This window comes from Macaca thibetana, chromosome 6 (genome assembly GCF_024542745.1).
Source record: "Macaca thibetana thibetana isolate TM-01 chromosome 6, ASM2454274v1, whole genome shotgun sequence".
Classification (NCBI taxonomy): Eukaryota; Metazoa; Chordata; class Mammalia; order Primates; family Cercopithecidae; genus Macaca; species Macaca thibetana.
In genome coordinates, this window is record NC_065583.1 from 33029387 (window position 1) to 33054431 (window position 25045).

Sequence of the window (25045 nt, forward strand, 5' to 3'; positions counted from 1 at the left end):
GGTGTTTGTAGTAGTTTCTGACTAGTTTTACTTCTGTGGGATTAGTGGTAGCATCCTCTTTGTCAGTTCTAATTGTGTTTATTTGGATTTTCTCTCTTTTCTTCTGTATTACTTTAGCTAGTATCCTATCCATCTTTTTCATGTTTTCAAAAACCTAACTTCTGGGTTCATTGATCTTTTGAATGTTTTTTTTTTTTGTCTTTATTTCCTTCAATTTAGTTCTGATTTTGGTTATTTCTTGTCTTCTGCTACATTTGGGGTTGATTTGTTCTTGGTTCTCTAATTCTTTCAGTTGTGATGTTAGGTTGTTCATTTGACATCTTTATAACTTTTTGATGTGGGCATTTAGTGCTGTGAATTTCCTCTCGACACTGCCTTTGCTGTGTCCCATAGACCCTGCTATGTTATATCTTTCTTCTCATTAGTTTCAAAGAACTTCTTGATTTCTGCCTTAATCTTATTACTTACCCACAAGTCATTCAGGAGCATATTGTTTAATTTCCATGTAATTGCATGGCTTTGAGTGATTTTCTTAGCCTTGACTTCTATTTTTATTGCACTGTGGTCTGAAAGTGTGTTTGGTATGATTTCCGTTCTTTTGCATTTGTTGAGGATTGTTTTATGTCCAATTATGTGATTGATTTAAGAGTATGTGTCATGTGGTGATGAGAAGAATGTATATTCTGTTGTTTTTGGGTAGAGAGTTCTGTAGAAGTCTATCAGGTCCATTTGGTCAATGTTGAGTTCAGATTCTGAATATCTTTGTCAATTTTCTGCCTCCATGATCTGTCTAATGCTGTCAGTGGAGTGTTGAAGTCTTCCACTATTACTGTGTGGGCATTTTTGTCTCTTTGTAGGTCTCTAAGAACTTGCTTTATGAATATGGGTGTTCCTGTGTTGGGTGCATATGTATTTAGGTTAGCTAGGTCTTGTTGAATGTAACCCTTTGCAATTATGTAATACCCTTTTTTGTCCTTTTCAATCTTTGTTAGTTTGAAGTCTGTTTTGCCTGAAATTAGGATTGCAATCCCTGCTTTTTTCTGTTTTCCGTTTGCTTGATAGGTTTTTCTCCATTCCTTTAAGTCTATAGGTGTCATTAAGTGTGAGATGAGTCTCTTTAAGACAGCATACCTCTGGGTCATGTTTTTTTTGTTTGTTTGTTTTTGTTTTTGTTTTTCTGAGACAGAGTCTCACTCTATCCCTCAGGCTAGAGTGCAGTGCTGGGATCTTGGCTCACTGCCAGTTCTGCCTCCGAGGTTCACGCCATTCTCCTGCCTCAGCCTCCTGAGTAGCTGGGACTACAGGTACCCACTACCACACCTGGGTAATTTTTCATATTTTCAGTAGAGACAGATTTCACCGTGTTAGCCAGGATGGTCTTGATCTCCTGACCTTGTGATCTGCCTGCCTCGGCCTCCCAAAGTGCTGGGATTACAGGCATGAGCCACCGTGCCTGGCCAGGTCATGCTTTTTTTTTTTTAATCCAGCTTGCCACTCTGTGACTTTTAAGTGAGGCATTTAATCCATTTACATTCATGGTTAATGTTGATATGTGTGGATTTGATTCTGTCATTGTGTTGTTAGCTGGTTATTATGCTGGTTTGTTTGGGTGATTGCTTTATATATCATCAGTCTGTGTGTTTAAGTGTGTTTATGTATTACCTGGTAGCAGTCTTTCTTTTCTGTATTTAGTGCTCCTTTCAAGATCTCTTGTAAAGCAGGTCTGGTGGTAACAAACTCCCTCAATATTTGCTTATCTGAAAAGAATTTTACTTCTCCTTCACTTACAAAGCTTAGTTTGGCTGGAAATGAAATTCTTGGTTGAAGATATTTCTTCAAGAATGTTGATTATAGGACTACAATTCTTTCTGTCTGTAGGGTTTCAGGTGAGAGGTTTGCTTTCAGCCTGATGGTGTTCCCTTTGTAGGTGACCTCCTCTCTCTCTCTAGCTCTGTTTAACATTCTTTCTTTCATTTTTATCTTAAAATATCTGAGGATTACGTGTCTTGGGGATGATCTTCTTGTGTAGAATCCTGCAAGAATTCTCTGTATTTCCTGAATTTGACTGTTGGCCTCTAGCAAGTTTGGGGGAGTTTCCATAAATCATATTCTGAAATATGCTTTCCAAGTTGTTTGCTTTCTCCCCATCCCTTTTAGGGATGCCAGTGATTTATGGATTTGGCTTCTTTTCATAATAATACACTTCTCAGAGGGTTTCCTTATTCCTTTTAATTATTTTGTCTTTATTTTTGTCTAACTGTCTTATTTTAGAGAGTCAGTCTTCAAGTTCTGAGAAAGTTTCCTCAGCTTGATTTATTCTGCTGTTAATATTTGTGATTGCATTGTGAAATTCTTGTATTGTGTTAGTCAGGTCTGTCAGATCCATTATTTTCTTTTTTTATACTGGCTATTTCATCTTTCAACTTCTGTATCATTTCATTGTGTGTCTTGGTTTCCTTGGATTGGATTTTGCCATTCTGCTGAATCTTGATAATCTTCATTCCTATTCATATTCTGAATTATATTTCTGTCATTTCAGCCAGCTCAGCCTGATTAAGAACTCTCACTGGAGAACTTGTGCAGTCATTTGGAAACATAACAATGCTCTAATCATTTGAGTTACCAGAGTTTTTGCACTGGTTGTTTTTCATCTCTGTATGTGGGTATTCCTTTAACTGCAGTGTAGATTGAGTACAGTCAATAGACTCCTTTCCTGCATGTTTTCACAGGGCCAAAGCATTGTGTACAGTCCTTGTTTGAAGCTGACTTCTTGTCTTTGGTTTCAGAGGTGGGTATGTAAATGAGGTATTTTTGGTGTTAAAGCATTGAGGTGTGGTCCTGTGGATGGCACTTAGACATATGGTCTATTGGTAGACTCTTGTTCAGTTGTGTGGCTCCACTGTTTCCTCACAGTTGCAGCTGTGTTCCCTCTAAAGGCTCTGAAGGTGTGGTTCTTCTCCCCCTTGCATCCTGGCTGTAGATCATGGCTTGGAACTCCTGGGCTGCCCACTGTAGCTCTGGGGCAATCTCAGTATTCATGTTCCTTCCGGCACTTGGAGGCAGCAGAGGAAGGGACCTTAGTAGTGGTTGTGGTCAAGGGTCTTTTGCTTGTCTTTTGGAGGCTCCACCCCAGAGAGATTGAGGTCAGGAGTTGCTCAGTGCAATCAGCCCAGGCTGGAGGGTATGTGCTGGGGCCCAAGTCAGGGATTACCTGTCTGGTGCAAGCAGAAGGAGTAGGTGGGACCCATGAGAAATGGTCTGGCCTCCTCTCCTTGGGTCAAGTGCAGCTTGTTGGAGGTGTAGAGAAGGCACTTAAGGTCTTTGCTCCTTCATTAGTCCAAGAGTAGCAAGGGCAGCTCCACTGCAGAGGCAGTGGCAGAGAGGCTTTCAGTTGCCCCTGGAGTCTCTGTCCAGGGAGGTCCTGAGTTGCTACTGGCTCAATATCTCTGGCAGGGGATGGCTGGAGGTCCAGGCCTGGAGGAACTACCTGGTGAGCAGATATGGGCACCCACTTAAGTCTAGTTACTTTAACATAGGGCTGCTGCAATATGCTGGGTGCCTGCTCCAGTTGCTGGTCACCTTGAATTTCCTACTACCTGGAGGTATCTACAGTGAAAAGTGCAAAACAGCTGGGAGCTCCATCCCAGGAAGGTACATACTTGTTACCAGCCCAAATGCACCTGTTAAGAGGTGGCCAGGGACCCCAGTTGGAAGGTTTTGCCTAGTGAGGAGGAATGGGGTTGGAAATTCACTTTAAAAAGCAGTCTGACTACATTTTTGTAGAGTAGCTGTGCTATGCTGGGGATTTGCTTTAGGCCCCAGTCACCTCAGACACTCCAAAGCCCAAAGGGTAGAACAGCTAAGTCACCCAAACAGCAAAGATGGCATCGCAACCCTTCCTCTGAGAGCTCCATCCCAGGGAGCTTCTGTTGGCCAGAAAGCCCCAGCAGGGGTGGCTGGAGGCCCCAGTTAGAAGGTCCTGCCCAGTGAAGAGGAGCAGAATGAAGGCCCACTTAAAAAAGCAGTCTGACCACGTTTTCATAGAGCAGCTATGCTGTGCTAGGGAACAGCTTCTGCCCCTGGTCAACTTGGACTCTCCAAAATCCAAAGGCTAGAATGGCTAAGTCACCCAACAGCAAAGATGGCAGCCCACGCCTCCCACTGGGAGCTCTGTCTCACAGAGGTGCAATGCTGCTACCAGTGGCTGACTGGAATTCCAAGCCAGTGGGGCTTATCCTGTGAGGTACTGTGGAAATGGGGCCTGCAGACTGTTGCTCCTCAGCCCCCTAGATTAATGCCCCTTCTAGGGGTATGTACAGGGATCTAACCTTCTGCTTTGCCAGAGTTGCAGCTACTTTTGCCAGGAAGCACAGGAAGCCCAGGTATCTAGGGTTCCCAGGTCTCTGCACGTGCCTGAGCAGCTGCTCTGACAAGACTCCATGTAGCTCTATGTGTCAAACTGAAGGCTCTTGTCCAGTGGGTTCACAGGGGAATCTCCTGACCCAAGGGTTGTAAAGATCTGTGGCAGAATCATGGGTTCCAGGAGTCACACATTCATTCACTACTTTCCTGGGCAGGGGAGGTTCCCCTGGATCCATGTCACTCCCAGGAGGGCCAGCGTCCTGCCTTGCTTATCTTCATTCTCTGTGGGTCGAGTTGCTTCCTTGAGTAGTCCCAGTATGTGGATGTGGATGTGCCAGTTGAGGGTGCTGTATTTACTCGCTTCTTTCATTCCTCTCCATGAGAGCTGTGCACACTAGCTGCTTCTAGTCTGCTGTCTTGGCCACCTCCTATAAATATCTTTGAAATACATCTTCTTCTTCTTTATTACTTCTTCCCATCTCATTTCTGGATTACTGTAATAGCTCCTGAGTTATTCTTCCTGTATATTACCTTATCTATCAAGTTCATCATTAAATATGTCTTTTTCTTGTGTGTCCTCAGCCCATAAAGCTTCTAGGGCACTGCATGGTCTTCTCCTCTTTCTAGATAGAGTCACTTTTGTCTAGCCTTGTCCCACTTACCAGTGTCACCAAGGCATAGACTTCAGCAGATGTGGGTTTAAGACTAAGTTCTACCATAACCTAGTTTTATGATCTTGGGCAAGTGGATTCAACTCTCCAAGCCCCAGTTTTCTCATATTTGAAATGAGGATGGGTGCTGCCTTGTAGAGTTCCTTTAGAAATTAGATATAACATAGAATACACTTCCTGCCATATAGTGTGCCATCAATAAATGAATGGTGTATGTAGCAGGAATAGTAGTAGTTGTAGCAAGTGAAAAGAATGTGGACAATTACAATATAGTTAGGAAAATACTGTGTTACTGTTACAGATACATACAAGGTACTGTAAAAAACCAGAGCAGAGATGGAGAACCATTCACTGATTTTGAGGGCCAGCGAGGACTTTACAGGGAATGTGACCCCTGATCTGAGTCTCAATGAGTCAGTGGAACAATCAGTCAGTATCTGCTGGCAGATTGATTAATTAATATATATGCTATAAAATAACACTTTGGTAACCTCTATGTGTGTCCAGTAAGCTCTGCCAAGGTGTTTTTAGATGACATTTTTGGCAGGTTATTCTTTTTCCTGTAGTCTGTTATAAAATGCCTTTCTAGATGGCTGACACTCCCTTTCTTACAAATTTTATTATCATGAAGGTACAGAATAATTTTTTTTTTTAGATGGAGTCTCACTCTGTCACCCAGGCTGGAGTGCAGTGGCAGGATCTCATCTTACTGCAACCTCCGTCTACTGGATTTAAGCAATTCTCCTGCCTCAGCCTCCCGAGTAGCTGGGATTACAGGTGCTCGCCACCATACCTGGCTGATTTTGTATTTTAAGTAGAGACAGGATTTCACCATGTTGGCCAGACTGGTCTCAAACTCCTGGCATCAAGTGATCCACCCGTCTCGGCCTCTCAAAGTGCTGGGATTACAGGCGTGAGCCACCGTGCCCACCCACAGAAGAATATTTAAGATAGGAACATAATAAACATTAAATCTGAAGATTGCTCATGGGATTATAATTCCTGCAAGGGCCCAAACTGATGTCCTCCAGATCTCTGACAGAAAGGAGTCTCTCTCTGTCCCCCTACCCCTACAGTTTTTCCTTCCTGGAACCCACAGTCCTGCCTCTGCTCTTGGCTATTTCCTCAGCCCCTCTTCCTGTCTCCAGGTCCTGGTGAATATCTCTGCTGGGTCTTCCTCACTGATCCTCCAGGTGCCCGGAAGTTTGCCAAGCCTGGGAACCACAGGGAAGTTGCCTTTAGTTTTTCTTAAAGCTACTACTGCTCTTCTGTCTTCTCCACCTCCTCAAAGGGGGAACAAGGGGAACTAAAATATAACCAGAAAGAATTACTAAGAACAGAAACACAAGTTTCTTCATCCAGAGCTCTGCTACAAAAATGTATTGAACCACCATTTGCTAGGAGGACTGCTATTCAACCAGTGAACCCCACAGCTGCCCCAAGCTATGCATGACCTGTTTACCCTGTTGTTATCTATTGGCATGTAATATTTACATCACAACTCAGCAGCTTAAGCGACAATGTATGATTACTAGATCTTACATGTAACCAACTCCATTACACATAGCAAATATGGCCTTAATGCTTTCATTCGCCTTTAGAGACCAATTCATTCACCTTTATATTTCTTAGAATCAACTGTTAGGGAAAGATGTTGAACCAAGTGACTTTTTATTATTTGTTAAATAATGTAGAGCTCACAATTCCAAAATATATTTGAGTCTGTTTATAATAATATGTATTAAACAGATATTTATGTGCCAAGAACTTCCTATGTTTTAAACATATTATTTCATCAATTCTGACAGTGAAAGAGAGGCATATTTGGAGGTAGACATAATTATTCCCACTTTGAAGATGAGAAAACTGGATCTTCTTGAGGTTAGTAACTGATTCTAAGACCACAGAACTAGTAAGTAGTTAAGGCAGGGAAAGTTGGTACCCAATTGTGAAGACATAAAGTTGCCTGCTACTATCCCCTCCAATTCTCACAGTCTAGAATTCCAAGTTATTATCACTGCTTCTTGTGCCTTTTCTGTGGTTGGGAGGGCAGGAATGAAGAGGTAGAATTTTCCTTAATTGCAGAAGGAGCACGGAAGGGATTAGCATGGTGCTTAAAATACATGGCTGTCTACTAAGAGTTGTCAAAGTAAATTGTGTCCCCAGAGACATTTAAAAGCAATTTGATCACACATTTGCACATGGCTGCAGTGGGAGAAGCTGGTGGCTGGTCTACAAAAGCGGATTTTAATGGAGTTTTATGAGCAATACTTTTGAAATGTTTTGCATAAGAAATTACTTTGTAAATATCCTTGCTTCATTTTAGTTAATCCTGGCCATCTGGAACTTCACTCATCATTTGAACATTCATTTAACTACTTTGTAAAAGTTTTCTGGTTAAGGAAGAATGGGAGATACCCAATGGAAGGCTGGAGAACATATCTTGCTGATTCATGTATTCCTGAGATGAGACAATTACTTTTCCTGTTCAACACTGTCAACCTAGCATATGAGTCAACAACTCCTTCTCTTGACTTTGTTTTAATTCAGCTTCTTTAGTAAAGCACGCAGCAATGTTGATTATGATGGATGTTTCCCAGCTTAAAAATCTTTTGGTAACTCCTCCTACCCTAATATTCAAAACCTCTAAGACAATGGTTCTCGAAGTGTGGTCTCCAGTCCACTAGCAACAGCATAACCTGGGAACATATCAAAAATACAAATTATTTGGCCCCACTCCAGACCTACCAGCAATCTGTGTTTCAACAAATCCTCTAAGTGATTCTGACAGATGATACCATTTGCGAACCACTGCTCTGAGACGTGCCCCAGTCAGTCATTTTAGGCTTATTTTTGTCTACTTCCTTGTAAACACCCTACAATTTCATGAACTTTACTCTTATGTTTATAGGGATATATGGATATAGGAATATACATTTATGGGTATGTCTTTCATATATATAATTGCTCTCTTCAAGCCTTTGCTATGCCGTCTACAGCACCTAGAATACACTTTCTCATCCACCATCCTGACCCAGTCTCTAACATTTGACTTAAAAAACCACTATTGAAGAAAGTCTTTCCCTATCCCTCTACTAGATATGCCTATTCACATCTCCAAAATTTGGTAACATATTTTTATGGAATTTATTGTACTTGGTAGTGATTGAGAGTTTATTATTTTTAAAAAATCCAGTTTGTCAGTATCCACAATATATCTGGCACTGTACTAGTGATCATGGACACAAAACAGAACAAGGCAAACATTGCTGCCCTCATGGAGCTTATACATCAGTTTGGGGACAGTTTTCCCACCTCCTGTCCTAGATCATTTTCTTTTTGAGAGGCACAGGTGTCCTGTGCTTCTGGGTATCCCCTAGGCTATATTAAGTTATGGTGAGCAAAGTGAAAGGCAATGCAGTGGTTTTTGGTCCATATAGGATGCACCAGAACATAGTGCTGTCCTTGTGGCACCCCACTCTTAAGAGATAGCGACATGCTATAGCACATGTACAGGACAAGGAGCTCCACTCCTGCTATTGGTGAAAATCCCCTTATTTAAACCAGGAGTCCTCAATCTCAGCACTACTGACATAGACCAGTATTGTTATTGGTGCACTGTAGGATATTGAGCAGAATTTCTGACCTCTACCCACTGGATGCCAGTAGCATTTCCTTCCCAGTTGTGACGACAACAACAACAAAGTCTCCAGACATTGTCAAATGTCTCCTGGTGAGCAAAGTCATCCCTGGTTGAGAGCAACAGGGAATTTTTTACCTGCAGAAAATAAGACTTCAGAGGGATGTAAAAGCTCACTTTAGGTGCCTCTAGAAGCACTATGCAGAAAAAGAATTAGATAGAAATTTAAACTAAGCCAGAGGGAAAAACTGGAAGTTACCAAAAATTGATTTTTAGAGGAAACTTTCTTAACTTTAGCATGCCCTTGAGTTTAGAATGTACTGCAGTAGGACCTGGTGAGTTCCAAATCCCTAGAAAAATTAAGCAGGTTTGGGTACACACTTCATTTTAGAGGGGATGTATTAGCCCATTTTCACACTGCTGGTAAAGACATACCAAAGACTGGGCAATTTGCAAAAGAAAGAGGTTTAATGGACTCACAATTCCACATGACTGGGAAGCCTCACAATCATGGAAGAAGGGGAAAGGCACACCTCACATGGTGGCAGACAATAGAAGAGAGCTTGTACAGGGAAACTCCCCTTTATAAAACCATCAGATATTTTGAGACCCACTCACCATCATGGGAACAGCATGGGGAACACCCACCCAGTGATTAAACCACCTCCAACTGGGTTCCTCCCACAACACATGGGAATGGTGGGAGCCACAATACAAGATGAGGTTTGAGTGGGGACACAGCCAAACCATATCCTTCCACTCCTGGCTTCTCCCAAATTTCATGTCCTCACATTTTAAAACCAATAATGCCTTCTCAACAGTTCCTCAAAAGTCTTAACTCATTTCAGTATTAAATCAGAAGTCCACAGTCCAATGTCTCCTCTGAGACAAGGCAAGTCCCTTTTGTCTATGAGCCTGTAAAATCAAAAGCAACTTAATTACTTTCTAGATACAATGAGGGTACAGGCATTAGGTAAATACAGTCATTCCAAATGGAAGAAATTGACCAAAACAAAGGGGCTACAGGCTCCATGCAAGTCTGAAATCCAGCGGGGCAGTAAAATCTTAAAGCTCCAAAATGATCTCCTTTGAATCCATGTCTCACATGCAGGTCATGCTGATGCAAGAGGTAGCTTCCCATGGTCTTGGGCAGCCCCACTCCTGTGGCTTTGCAAGGTACAGACTCCTTCCCATCTGCTTTCACAGGCTGGCATTGAGTGTCTACGGCTCTTCAAGGTGCATGGTGCAAGCTGTTGGTGGGTCTACAATTTTGGGGTCTGGGGATGGTTGTCTTCTTCTCACAGCTCTACTAGGTGGAGGCCCAATAAGGACTCTGCACAGGGGCTCCAACCTGACTTTTCCCATCTGCAGTGCTCTAGCAGAGGTTCTCTATGAGGGCCCTGCCTTTGCAGCAAACTTCTGCCTGGGCAACCAGGCATTTCCATACATCCTCTATAATCTAGGTGGAGGTTTCCAAACCTTAATTCTTGACTTCTGTGCATTTGCAGGCTTAACAACACATGGAAGCACCCTCTGAAGCCATGGCCTGAGCTCTATGTTGGCCCCTTTCAGCCATGCCTGGAGTGTCTGGGACACATGGCACCAAGTCCCTAGGCTGCACACAGCACAGAGTCCCTGGGCCTGGCTCGCAAAACCTTTTTTTTTTTTCTCTTAAGCTTCCAGACCTTTGATAGGAGGAGCTGCCATGTAGACCTCTAACATGGCCTGGAGATTTTTCCCCATTGTCTTGGGGATTAACATTAAGCTTCTTGTTACTTATGCAAATTTCTGCAGCCAGCTTGAATTTCTCCTCAGAAAATGGGATTTTCTTTTCTATTGCATTGTCAGGTTGCAAATTGTCCAAAATTTTATACTCTGCTTTCCTTATAAAACTAAATTCTTTTAACAGTACCCAAGTCACCTCTTGAAAGCTTTGCTGCTTAGAAATTTCTTCCACCAGATACCCGAAATCATCTCTCTCAAGTTCAAAGTTCCACAAATCTCTCAGGCAGGGGTAAAATGCCACCAGACTCTTTGGTAAATCATAACAAGAGCCACCTTTGCTCCAGTTCCCAACAAGTTTCTCGTCTCTATCTGAGACCACCTCAGTCTAGATTTTGCTGTCTATATCATCATCAGCATTTTGGTCAAAGCCATTCAACAAGTCTTAAGAAAGTTCCAAAGTTTCTCACATCTTCCTGTCTTCTTTTGAGCCCTCCAGACTGTTCCAACCTCTGCCTGTTATTCAGTTCCAAAGTCACTTTCACATTTTTGGGTATCTTTTCATCAGCACCCCACTCCTGGTACCAATTTACTGGATTAGTCCATTTTCTTGCTGCTGATAAAGGCATACCCAAAACTGGGCAATTTACAAAAGAAAGAGGTTCAATGGACTCACAGTTCAACATGGATGGGGAAGCCTCACATTCATGGTAGAAGGTGAAAGCCATGTCTCACATGGCAGCAGACTAGAGAAGAGAGATTGTGCAGGGAAACTCCCCTTTATAAAACCATCAGATCCTGTGAGACCCATTCACCATCATGAGAACAACACGGGAAAGACTTACCCCCATGATTCAACCACCTCCCACTGGGTCCCTCCCACAACACATGGGAATTGTGGGAGCCACAATCCAAGATGAGATTTGGGGGGTACATCGAAACCATATCAGAGGACCTGAGGATTTCATGATTCTCAGCATCCTTCAAGTTCTGAGATTCAGTATTTTCATGTTTTGATTGTTTCCAAAGTGCCTCTTCAATGAGAGGCAGCTGAGTGAAATGATAGGAGGTTTATGTCCTGGCTCTTGAGTCAGGCTGCCTGAGCTAGATGCCAGCTCAGTTCTTACCACCTGTGAGACTGGGCAAATTTCAAACACTCCTGTGCTTCCCTTTCCTCATCTGTGAAATGGATATATTTACAGTTCCTGTCTCAAAAGTGTTAGGTTGATGCAAAATAATCATGGTTTTTGCCATTATTCTTGATGGCAAAAACCACTATTACTTTTGCACCAATCTAATAGTTGTCAGGATTAAATGAGATCAAATGGGCAGAGCCCTTGGTCAGTAAATAAATAGTAGCTATTATTATCAAATCAGCCAGTGCATTTTGCCTTACCTCCGTCCAAAGAACTTGCAGATTTAATTAGCTAATTCTGTCTAGTGGTGGTGTTTATGTGTTGCAGGAGTAGTTCATGACAGGTCAGTTTTCCTTCTGTTATTAACAGGGACATTATAATCCAAATATAGGAACTGAATATCAACCACAATACATAAAAGTCAAGTTATCAGATTTCTGTCTAGTCTTATCTACAGACAAATATTAAAATTTTAAGGAAGGACCATTAATTAACACTAGAACTCAATTTTTATTAATCCCTTTATTCAGTGGTGTTTGTTTTCACCTACTTAATTTGCATTCTTGAGTCCAGCCTTCAGAGGATGTTTACTTTTCTAGATTTTTTGCTTGAAAGCAAAGATCAGAAAGACATTGAAGGATATGGGGTGACTTATTTAGGGCTTCTACCTCAAGGGTGCCAGGCCTTGGTGTGAATATTGAGCACATGAAGTTAAGTAGATGCTGGAATTTGAGCTCCAAATAAGAACCTTATATTCTATACTCAATCCCACTCAAAAATCAAATTATGTTTACTGTAAGACAGAGGACCAGACTGAAGAAGATGTAGAGGTCAAAATGCAAGTAAAACATATACCTAGACATAATTCAGTATTTTTCTTATTCATATCCTCACCTGTCACTAACAATTTACCTAACCTAATTTAAATTTAAGTAAAATAATATACTCTTTCCCCCTTTACTTATTGATGATTTTTAAAAAGGAGATAAAGGAGTCTTCCTACCCTTGCCTAACCACTCCAGATCCTGCAAGAGCAACTTTCTACATCTGTGTTTGGGCATGTTTCTATGTATTCCACCTTAGCCCCCTACAGGATGGGCTGACTGTCTAGGTACTTTGTTTCTGGCATGCGTTTTCCAGGGAACTGACTATATATGTAAAATGTGTAAGGGCACCAGGTGTGGTGGCTCATGTCTGTAATCACAGCACTTTGGGAGGCCAAGACGGGTAGATCACTTGAGGCCAGGAATTCAAGACAAGCCTAGCCAACATGTGAAACCCTGTCCCTGCTAAAAATACAAAAATTAGCTGGGTATGGTGGTGCACACCTATAGTTCCAGCTACTCAGGAAGCTAGGCAGGAGAATCAATTGAACCCGGGAGGCAGAGGTTTCAGTGAGCCAAGATCACATAAGCACAACAGCCTGGGACAGACAGAACAAGATTCTGTCTCAAATTAAAAAATGTGTAAGGGATTGGTAAAATGTGTACTACATTCACAGTATCCTCCTCTAAGCTGAATTTTAAAAGGAAGCCTGTTACTACTATTTAATTCTATGTAGGAGCAGCTCCTAGAAATCTACGGTGAAGCAAATTAAAGCATAGAACATTTGGACAGCAGAATGTAGGACAATATTATTGTTCATTATGTCAAGGGAAACTGGCAGTAGCCCTGGCCAAGCTAGATTTAGAAAGAAAGGGTTTCATAAAAATTTTATGAGCACCAATATAACCATACATTCTAAAGCCCTCTTCTGTAAATTCTATTATTTTCCCAACATAACCCTCTAAACATCCACATCCATTTATGGAAATCAAATAATTTTCTCAGGTAAAACACCCTGTTTTCTCAAACATACTTTTTATTCTGCATGATATTATTTATTTATGTAAAAGATTTTAAATTTTATGGTTACATGATAGTTGTACATACTTATGGGGTACATGGGATATTTTGATACAAGCATACAATGTGTAGTGATCAAATCATGGTAGTTGGGGTATCCATCACCTCAAACATTTATCATTTCTTTGTGTTGAGAGCATTCCAAATCTACTCCTCTAGCTATTTTGAAAGATACAATAAGTGATTGTTAACTACAGTCACCCAATTATCCCACCCAAATACTAGATCTTATTCCCACTATCTAATTGTATTTTTGTATGCATTCACTGACCCCTCTTCATACTCCCCCTACATACTACCCCTCCCAGCCTGTGGTAACCATCATTCTATGCTTTACCTCCATGAGATCAATTTTCTTAGCTCCCTCACATGAGTGACAACATGCAATATTTGTCCTTCTGTGCCTGGTTTATTCAATTAACATAATGTCCTCCAGTTCCATCCATGCTGCTGGAAATGACAGAGTTTTATTTGTTTTATGGTGGAATAATACCCCATCATGTGTATATACCACATTTTCTATATTAATTTATCCACTGATAAATGCTTAGGTTGGTTCCATACCTTGGTTGTGGTGAATAGTGCCCTGCAGGATACTTAGTTTGGCCTTGTGTTTTTGAACTTTTGGATTTTTGTGACACTGGAGATCCAACCAAAATTTCTGAAATCTGCTCTTGGCAACATCTTAGCACCTGGTTCTAAACCTCAAAAATTATATTGATTACACAACAACAATAGGGCAGAATTCATTCTTCATTTATTCCTCTATTGCATTTTTGGGATAATAGAAGAAAGGATGCCAAAACTTGAGCTATGTTCTGAAAGTATATTGAATGAAACAAAAGATATTTTTACTTAGAAAAAAAGTATACTATGAAAGATATATCTGGCATTCAAGCCAGTTTTACTGCTCTGTGTGAGGCAGGATACTTTGCTTGCAAGCAACAGATTGTTGTTAGCCAACTGTATTAGTTTGCTAAAGCTGTCATAACAGATACCACAAACTGGATGGCTTAGAACAATACACACTTATTGTCTCACTGTTCTAAAGGCTAGAAGTCTGAAATAAAGGTATCAATAGGGCCATTATCCCTCTGGAACATGTAGGGGAAGGATCCTTTCTTGCCTCTATCTGGCTTCTGCTGGTTGCTGGCAACTTTATGTGTTCTTTGGCTTATGGACACATCACTTTAATCTTCCATCTTCTCATGGCCACCTTCCTACTGTGCATATCAGTTTCTGTGTCAAAATTTTTATTTTCATAAGGACATCAGTCACATTGGATTCAGGATCACCCTGAAGACCTCATTTTAATTTGATTGGCTCTTATAAAACCCTGTGTCTAAATAAGGTCACATTCCAAGGTTACTGGGAGTTGGGACTTCAACATATCTTTTGGAAGAGGAATGAATCCCAGCCCTGCCAGGGAGCTGCTGCTGGGATAAAGGGCCCTCTGCTAACTTACCCACCTTGCATCCCTCTGCAGGACATTGAGTCCCAGGAGAAAGTCTAATCGGGTCACTCCTAGGCTAGAAAAGTCAGCGCCCCATCATTTGTTTTCCTAACAATACTATAGCAACAGCAAAGAGATAACTCCCGAAGGATTTGACGTGCTAATAACAAGAGAAAGGAGGAAGGATGTTAAATGAAAAGAAACTTGCCCCCTAACAGGAAATCAAGAAGGAAACAAAATTTGAAAAAAAAAAAAGAGTATATTTCATCCACTTCAAATTCATCATTAATTGTATGTTAATAATAAACCTCTGATGATTATGAATATCTCCATTCAGAAAAATTTGCTACTCAGTTATAATTTGCCTTTCTTGTAAGCCAACACTATGAAGGGAATCCAGCTAATCATGATTCTTTCAACGATTGAGTTATCTTTAGTTTGATTTTGTGGCCATGTCAGAATTATAATGGAGACAATGGTTTTTCTGAGCAAGCCACTCTCCCATTCTTTGATCTGTTGTTTCTTGCACTCTGGCCCACATCTGGACACCCCACCAAGCTTGCCAGCTACAAGGAGCTCTTGGCACAATGCGGTCAGCTGCTCCTCAATGCCTTGTAGGAAAGGGGATATTTCTCCTCTCCCTGCTCCTGAGACACCTGCTCCTCATGCTCCAACACTGGGCTCTCCTCATTCCACCCTCTCTCTCAACCCATCCTACTACCACCTCTTCAAAGAATATAGCCATTGTTATGTTAGTTATGCTTTGAATTAAGAAAAGAAAAGAAGAGGTGGGAAAAATTAACAAAGTGAACTGCATAAAATGAGGGGTGTATGGGGGTGGTTCATCATTAAAAGGTATAAAACCTTAAAGAATAGACTTAGCCTCCAGGCTCTTTTTGCATTTATATTTTGTACTCTCCCAAAGAGAAATAAATGATAGATCTACTGTAGCATTCTGCCTGTTGTGAAATTCCATGTCATGCCTGGTCATGGAAGAGGTGATCTCCAAGGCCAGAATAACATGCAGGAACGGTCTAGAAGTTAGAGGCCAGACTGTTGAATGGGCAGGTTGTACCTCTGTCTGGAGGCAGGAAGAAAGCTAGTATCATAGGCAGAACATGGAATCAAAAGAGAGTGAGCAGTAAGTCCCATGAGAGAAGTCAGACCCTAATAAATGAACGTCGGGTGGTCTCATCCAGTAGATAGGAAATGATGGAGCGGGAAATATTCAAAATTTTACATTCTTAGTATCCCAGAAACAGTTAAATAGTTTATCCCAAACGTGATGCATGTCAATTCTGTTCATGATTCATTGGTCAGGACCAGTCACTTGGTTCTACCCAGCCATAAGGAGGTCAAGAAGTGTACACGTTTGGAAGGGGAAACTTAGTATCCTTAGCAAAGAGCAGTAATAACTCACACTTGTCAACATGCAAGCTCCAGGTTGTTCACCAATAGGCTCTGATTCAGGAGATCCTTGGGATCTGCATTTTAAAAAGACTTCCTCAGGTGAGTTTGATTCAGCGTGGCAGTGATGGGGGGATGGAGGGGAATCCTTGAACCACAATTTAAAAAACAAAAAACACTGACTTAGAGCTCCACTTCCATGTAGGCAGGTGATCAAGGGTAAGGGGACAAATCTGAGAGACAGTGGTTAGAGCCCAGATGTAGAGGATGCCTGGGTCACTTCAAGTTCTAATCAAATAGATTACAGTTGCCTGGACACTGAGGCCCAGAGGGCTGGGCAGAAGCTCCTCAATGCACAGGCATCGGGATAGCGTTGGAACAGTGCCAGAGATAGAAAAGACCTTCTGGTGTGTGTGGAGCTCCTCCAGATATTGGGAGATGGAGAGGACTGTGGGGCCAACTGTAGGCAATGATTCTCAGATGTGATCCAAAGCATATATTGATATTATTATTAACAGAAACTCACAGCTCAGTATATCGTATTGTATCATATAATCAATTTTCCTTTCCTCTGTTCTTTTCTCCCTTCTGTCTTCCTTCTTTGTCCCTTCGTCTGCCACTTGCTCTCCTCTTTTTACCCTTTATTCTTTCTTTTCTTCTTTCCTTATTTTATTCTCTACTTCCCCTTCAACTCTTCTCCTCAATGTTTGCTCTTCTCTATCCCTTTCCCCATCCCCTCTTCCTCCCCTCTTCTCTCTCATATATTCTCCTCTCTCCCTCCCGTTCCTCCTTGCCCATTGCTATGCTCTGCCCTCTATTCTCTCTCCAGGTATTACGCCATCTGCTGCCAGCCTTTGGTCTATAGGAACAAGATGACCCCTCTGCGCATTGCATTAATGCTGGGAGGCTGCTGGGTCATCCCCACGTTTATTTCTTTTCTCCCTATAATGCAAGGCTGGAATAACATTGGCATAATTGATTTGGTGAGTATCCACACAGACCCCACTGGTTTACTGTCTGATCAACTTTGCATGGGATTCCTAAATGAATAAATAATATTAGATTGAGTATTCTAAGAATCTGATAGTGGTCTGGGTGATAATTAAAAAAAAACAAAAAAAAAGTTAACACTTTTGAATGTGTACTGACAAAAATCCTCTCCTTAACCCAACTTTAGTCAGACTTTTCTAAATCCTTGTCCCATCTAGGTCTTGACTTTTGGACTTCTATGTGTGTTTTTGCATACCCCAACTTTCGCAAGAATCTTGCTAAGTTGGTTTAGCCAGAATCCCCCACCCTCAATATTTGATTGGGTTCTTCATCCTCCACCAGCTCCCAGGTGATTTATGATCACCTTGGCCTGCCTTCAGCAAGAGCCTTGCTAGGTTTTTTTTAGCCAGAATCCTCTCTTACTCCTGACGTTTCCTATTGATAATTTTCCATCCACTGACCCCCACTCACCATGTTTTCCACTCACCATAAATTTCCACTTTCGCTTGTTCTATTTCAATCTCTCTCTTCTACTGTAAAATCCCATCACAGTAGTCACTATAACCTATGTTGATAGTTCTGAATAAAGTCTACTTTACTGCTTTAACAAATGTCATGAATAATTTTTTCTTTAACATAGCTGTATGCCAGAGTATGCTAAATACTTTATATACAATCTTGAAAACCTCCTTGTGTGGAAAGTATAGTTATTTCTCCCATTTCTCAGATGAGAAAACCCAGGCTCACAAGCTTATGTAGGTTAAGGTTAAGTAACACGCCCAATGTCACACAGCTTGTAAATAACTGGACAAGTATTCCAAGCTTAGACTCCAGGGCCTGAGGCATGTCATTTGCCCCAAAAGGTCTTACTCCATTTTATGTGGAGAGTCTATAAGGCTGATGTACTAGTCCATTTTTACACTGCTGATAAAGACAAACCCCAGATTGGGTCATTTATAAAGAAAAAGAGGCTTAATGGACCCACAGTTCCACATGCCTGGGGATGCCTCACAATCACGGTGGAAGGCAAAAGGCACCTCTTACATGGCTGCAGACAACACAGAATGAGAGCCAAGCAAAGGGGGTTTCTTATTATAAAACCATCAGATCTCGTGAGACATATTCACTACCATGAGAAAAGTATGGGAGAAACCACCCCATAATTCAATTATCTCCCACCATGTCTCTCCCACAACACGTAAGAATTATGGGAGCTACAATTCAAGATGAGATTTGGGTGGGGACACAGCCAAACCATATCAGCTGAAATGGACCTGAAGAAAATATATCATGTGGGTAGAGGCTGCTGGGGAATTAAGAGACCTCCAGGCTAGAAGTTGAGAGAACTAAGCCCTGAGCCCAGCTCTGAACTGTCTCACTTGGTGAAGCACTGTGATGAGAAGATCCATTCATTCTCAATGGAGAAGAAGGTCTACCAGGGATCTAGGAGGCCATGCAACATATGCCAGGCATTATTCCAATCCTTGTGTATTGGTTCTCCAGATAAACATAACTAATGGGTTGGTGTGTGTGTCTGTGTGTGTGTGTGTGTGTGTGTGTGTGTGTGTAGAGAGACGGAGAGAGAAAGAGAGAGATACTGTAAGGGATTGGCTCATGTGATTATGGAGGTTTACCAGTACCAAGATCTGCAGTCAGCAAGCTAGAGTCCCAGGACAGCCAATAGTGTAGTTCCTGTCCAAATGCAGGGACACTGGAGCCCCAGCAGAGCCAATGTTTTAGTTTAAGTCCAAAGGCAGGAAAAAACTGATATCACAGCTTGAAGGCAGTAAGGCAGCATGAGTTCCCTGCTATTCAAGCCTTCAATGGATTGCATGAGGTTCACCTGCACTGGTGGCAGGTTACTGGTAATTGGCAGTCTACTGATTCAAATGTTAATCTCATCCAAAAATTTCCTCATAGACACACCCAGAATAATGCTTGACTAAATGTGTAGGTACCCCATGCCTGGTCAAGTTAACACATAAAATTAACCATCTCTCTGTCTAGATACTAATCTTTAAGAGTCCTCCAGCTTTGACATACTAAACTTATAATGAAGATCAAAATCTATGGTCTGGATTCATTAGCAGGGATATGTATTCCATAAGGAAGTTGTAAGGCACTTGTTTAAAATTGGTCCCAGGATACATCGAGTTGTGGGAAGGCTACTACCATCCAGAGTACCTGTACTTTTTTTATACATAATGTCTGTCCTTTAATTAAGTCACCAGACCTTGTAGGAGGCAAGACTAAATGGCCAAAACCCACAAACATAGAAAGACAACGGAAACAGTCTCATAGGCAATCTAGATAATGGAGTAATTAGACAAGGAGCATCTACCAAAAAAAAAAGGAATTTTTGGCCTGGTATGGTGGCTCACACCTGTAATCCCAGCACTTTGGGAGGCTGAGGCGGGCAGATCTCAAGGTCAGGAGTTCAAGACCAGCCTGGCCAATATGATGAAACCCCATCTCTACTAATAATACAAAAATTAACTGGGCATGATGGAATGCACCTTTAGTCCCAGCTACTCAGGAGACTGAGGCAGAAGAATTGCTTGAGCCCATGAGGCAGAGGTTGCAGTGAGCCAAGATTGTGCCATTGCACTCCAGCCTGGGTGACAGAGCAAGATGCAGTCTCAAAAAAAAAAAAAAAAAAAAAAAAAAAAGGGATGAGGGAATTGAATGGAAATACTGCAACTAATAAATACACTGAAATAAATAAGTATAATGATAAATTTAATAGTAGATTTGACATATCCGAGAACACCTGTAGTAAACTGGAATTTAGATGATATCATTTTTCGTAATGATAAAAATATCAATTCAAGAGGATGTTACACCATAACCTTGTAATAAAATATTGATTGAAGCACATAGAGATAAATGGATAAAATTTTATTACAGATCATTCTGATATATATGTATATATGTAGCATATCAGAATATATGTGTGTGTCCATATATATACTTTTATGTATATGTATATATATGTTACATATATATATATATATAAAAAATACAGAAAAGTTCTAACATCCATATAATTAGTATTCTATTTGAAGAGAGAGAGAATGGGTAGATGTGATATTAGTAGAAATAGTGCCTAAGAATTTTCCAAAAAGATAAAGCCATCAGTCACAGATTCAAGAAACTCCACAAAGCCCCAGCAGGTTAAATAAAGAAGAAAACTATATCTAGAAAATTCATTTTAAAAATTGCTGAAAATCAAAGACAAGTTGATAAATCTCAAAAGTAATTAGAGAAAAATAATAAATTAAATTTAACAAGGAAAAGAAGACTTACAGCTGACCATGTAATAAAATGAAAGAAGTGAGAAGACAATGGAATGACTTGGTGAAAATCTACAACTTAAAATTCCATACCCAATGAAAATATGCTTTAAAAATTAAGATGATATTAAGACAAGATGATTTTCAGGCAAACAAAAACGAAGGGAATTTTTCCACACCAGGTTTTGTACTGTGACTAAAATGAGAATTTTTCAGTCAAAAAGAAAATAATCCCAGATAGAAGCACCATAACACAGGACAGAGTGCAGAGCACTGGAAATGATAAATATGTGGATAGTGTAAGAGAACACTGACTATTAAAATAACAATAACATTAATGTCTTGTGGGTTTTCAAATATATGTAGGATTAAAATGCATGAAAATAATAGCATAAAAGGCAGGTGTGGGGCAGGTAAATGGAGACGGACTGTTTGGGATCTTTGCATTGCCAAGGAAATGGCAAATGTATGAAATAGATTGTAATGAGTTGTAGCCACTAAAATAAAGATAATAAAAGAATATATATTCAATAAGTTAATAGAAAGAGAGAGGTAATGTGTTAATATAAACAGGTATTATTCTGAAAATAAGCAATAAATATGGAAACAAGGAAAGAAGAAACAGAAAAGGTTAATAGGTAACAGTAAGATCATAGACAAACCTAAATGAATTTGTAATTGTATTAAATATTAAATTATTTAAAGAATAGATGCTAAAAGACAAAGTTGTCAGACTGCATCAAACAAAATACAAATATATGCTGCTTTTAAGAGAGCACCGTTAAAAATAAAGTGACAGAAAAATTGAAAATAAGATAATAGAAATACATGCACTATGCAAGTGATAATTCAAAGAAAGCTGGTGTTACTCTACTGTTATAAGTGATAGAATAAAATTTAAAGAAAGTAATATTTCTTGAGGTAGAAATATTTTATGATGATAAAAATATGAATTCAAGAGGATGATACATGATAACCTTATAATAGTCTATAAAACAAGATGCTGAATATGTACAGGAATAAAACAGCATGTTTGTGAGTATATCATATAGGTATATATTCTTCATATCTTCATGCATATGTATATTCACACTGGATGCAGATGAATCCCAAGAAGGGTAAGTGACATTGGGTTAAGCAGCTGTCTTCAGTCAAGAGCTATTTCTAGAGGTTGATGACTAAGACCTGTCAGCAGACAGTGTTCACAGTTGGTGGAAAAGTCCTTCAATCCTTAAGAAAAATACTAGTGTGTCACAGGGTCCAGTATAAATATGACGTATTCCAGGAATTGTAATGCAATCAATGTAATCCATTGCATCAGTAAAAGAAAGGGGAGAAAACCCACATGTTCATTTTGTTACTGCCAAAAATGCTTTGATAAAATTCAATACCCATTCATGATTTTTTAAAAATCTCATCAAACCAAGAATAGAAGGTAATTTCCTTAATCAAGTAGAGACTGTTGACATACAATTTATAGCGAATATCATACTTAGTAAATTATTGAAGGCTCATCCCCTAAAACTAGGAGTGCAACGAGGTGTCAATTATTCTCATTTTTATTCAAAATCAGATGGGAGGTCCTATCAAGCTCAATAAAGCAAGAGAAAGTGATATTAGGATGGGAAAGAGAAAAAATTGTAACTGCCATTATTTGCAGATCATATGAGTATTTCCTGGAGAAAATTCAAAAGGATGTAAAGATGAAATATTAGTTGACATCTAACTTAGCAAAGTTGCTGAATACACAGCCAGCTTACAATGAAAAGCCTCAACAAGTTCTGCCTATTAGCAACGATTAGGAACAAGAATTTTAACGTGGTACCATTTACAATAGAATAAAAATATAAAACACTTAGAAACAAATCTAACAAAAGATGTGTAAGACACAAAGAAAATTATAAAATTAAAAAGTATTATTGAAATATACTTAAAAAGACAAAGGGAAGGAATTACCATGTTAGTTAATTCGAAGACTTAACATTGTAAAGATGTCAGTTTCCCTTGATCATTTTACTCTCACTCCAATCAAAATTCTAGAAGATTTTTACAGAAACTGAGACATTAGTTTAATTTTTTTATGGAAATACTGAGATAAAAGATTATCCAAGAGTCTTCAAGAAAAGAAACCACAGTTCAAAGACTTTTATAACCAGATGTCTAAGAAGTTATAGAAGTATGTGCAGAGAGAGACAACTCAGAGAACAAATAGGAAATCCAAACGTGGAGCCATATGCATATACAGTCTCCTGATTTGTGACCAAGGTTACACCGCAGTGCAACTAGGAAAAGATAATCCATTCAATACATGCTGCAGGGGTCAATTGAATATCCATATCTTGTATATCATACCATACAGAAAAAAAAATTTCAGGTGGGTAGAAGAATTAACCGTAAAAACTGGTCAGGCACAGTGGCTCATGCCTGTAATCCCAGCACTTTGGGTGGCTGAGACTGGCTGATAGCTTGAGCCTAGAGTTTGAGACCAGTCTGAGCAATACAATGAAAACCTGTCTTTACAAAAAATATTTTAAAATTAACTGGGCGTGGTGGCCCACACCTGTAGTCCCAGCTACTAGGGACTGAGGGGGGAGAACTGCTAGAGCCTGAGAGTCAGAGGTTGTAGTGAGCACAACTGCACTCCAGCCTGGGCAACAGAGCAAGACCCTGTTAAAAAAAAAAAAAAGACATAAAAATTAACACAATAATGATATGCTAAGTGATCATGTAAAAGAATGTCTTTACATCTCTTGACAATATCTTTGAGACCGAGTCTTACTCTGTCACCCAGGCTGGAGTGCAGTGGTGTGATCTCAGCTCACTGCAACCTCTGCCTCCTGGGTTCAAGCGATTCTAGGGCCTCAGCCACCCCAGTAGCTTGAATTACAGATGCCTGCCACCACGCCTGGCTAATTTTTGTATTTTTAATAGAGGCAGTGTTTTGCCTTGTTGGCCAGGCTGGTCTTAAACTCCTGGCCTCAAGTGATTTGCCTACCTCAGCCTCGCAAGGTGCTGGGATTACAGGTGTAAGCCACCACGCCAGGCCAGTATCTTTATACTTAGGAGTAAACGAAGATTTCAGAAACAAGATACAGAAAGCACTAACCAAAAGTATAGGTTCTTTCAGAACTTCTTTCTATCACAAGATACTAGAGTGAAAAGCCATGCCACAGAGTGATATATTTGCAACACATAAATCTGACAAAGGACATCAAGAATATAAAAGAACTATTATATTAAAAATCAATAAGAAAGAGAGTCACAAGTTAATTTTTAAAATGGGAAAATACCTGAAAAATCAATTCAAAAGAGAGGATATCGAAAGGGCAAAACAGTGATTAACATTATTAGTTTTCAGGAAATGCACAGTAAAACTGCAATAAGAAACTGAAGGGTTGTGATGAACTTAAATTTGATTCAAGTTTATTGGATTTAATTTAAAATTACAAAGAAATAGCCAGGACATAGTAAACAGGGAACAAAGATGCAGAGAACAGGGCACACTGAGAATTTGAGGCAACTTACTCGGATTGAAACTGAAGATAGAGCTGCAAGAATTGGGACTGACAAGATGTAGGCAATATTTTAACATTATGAAGGCAGTGCTCTCGTCCCATTGAAGGAACCAGAGTGCTAATCAAGAAACAGATGCAGAAACTCAGTCTCACATGCTTTCCAAAAGGAATGATGTCAGTGCACTATAATTATGTGGATATGGATGCCCAGGACACTTTTCAGTAACAAAACATAAGACAAATCCTAATCTAAACCAATGGAAAGAGTCAAAAACACATGGAGTATTTTACTTATGTAATCAAATAAACTTTACCAACATCACCAACAAATCCACAATGAGATACCACTACATACTGACAATAAATTCCAAATGTTGGTGAGCATGTGGAGTAACTGGAACTCTTCGGCTCTCATGGTGGGAATATAAATTGATACAGTCCCTCTGGGAACCATTTGGCTGTATATACCCAAGCTATGATACAGCAATTTCAGTCCTGGGTATATACCTAAGAGAGATGAAAGTACACACACACACACACAAGCTTGTACAAGAATATTCGTAACAGTTTTATGCAAAATAGCACAAACCCAAAAATGGCTCAAATGTCTGTCAATATTGGAATATGTAATATTGTAGTTTATTCCTATAATGCAATAATATACAACAATGAAAAAGAATAAATTACTTGTACATACAATAATGTGAGTGATACAATATTAAGTTAAAGAAGATACAGATTGTGTGTTTTATTATCTTGATACTTAGTTGGAAAACAAATAAAATTACATTATGATGATAAAGATTAGTGGCTATGTTTGGGCATATTAATAACAAGGAGAAGGCATTTGGGAGGCTGCTGGGTTGTCGATAATATTCTATAGTTTGATTTGAACAAGAATTACACAGGCATATTTACTATGTAATAATTGATTCATCTGTATATACACTT

At 39.9% G+C, this 25045-nt stretch overlaps 1 protein-coding gene across 2 annotated transcripts in view; it reads left to right on the forward strand.

Moving 5' to 3' along the window:
• The window catches only part of HTR4 (5-hydroxytryptamine receptor 4), a 189951-nt gene that overhangs the window by 107905 nt on the left and 57001 nt on the right, over window positions 1–25045 (forward strand). For both annotated transcript variants that reach the window (XM_050794023.1, XM_050794022.1), the window contains one exon: window positions 17126–17279. In XM_050794023.1, the coding sequence (XP_050649980.1) occupies window positions 17126–17279 (154 nt within the window). The remainder of the gene's footprint in view (window positions 1–17125; window positions 17280–25045) is intronic.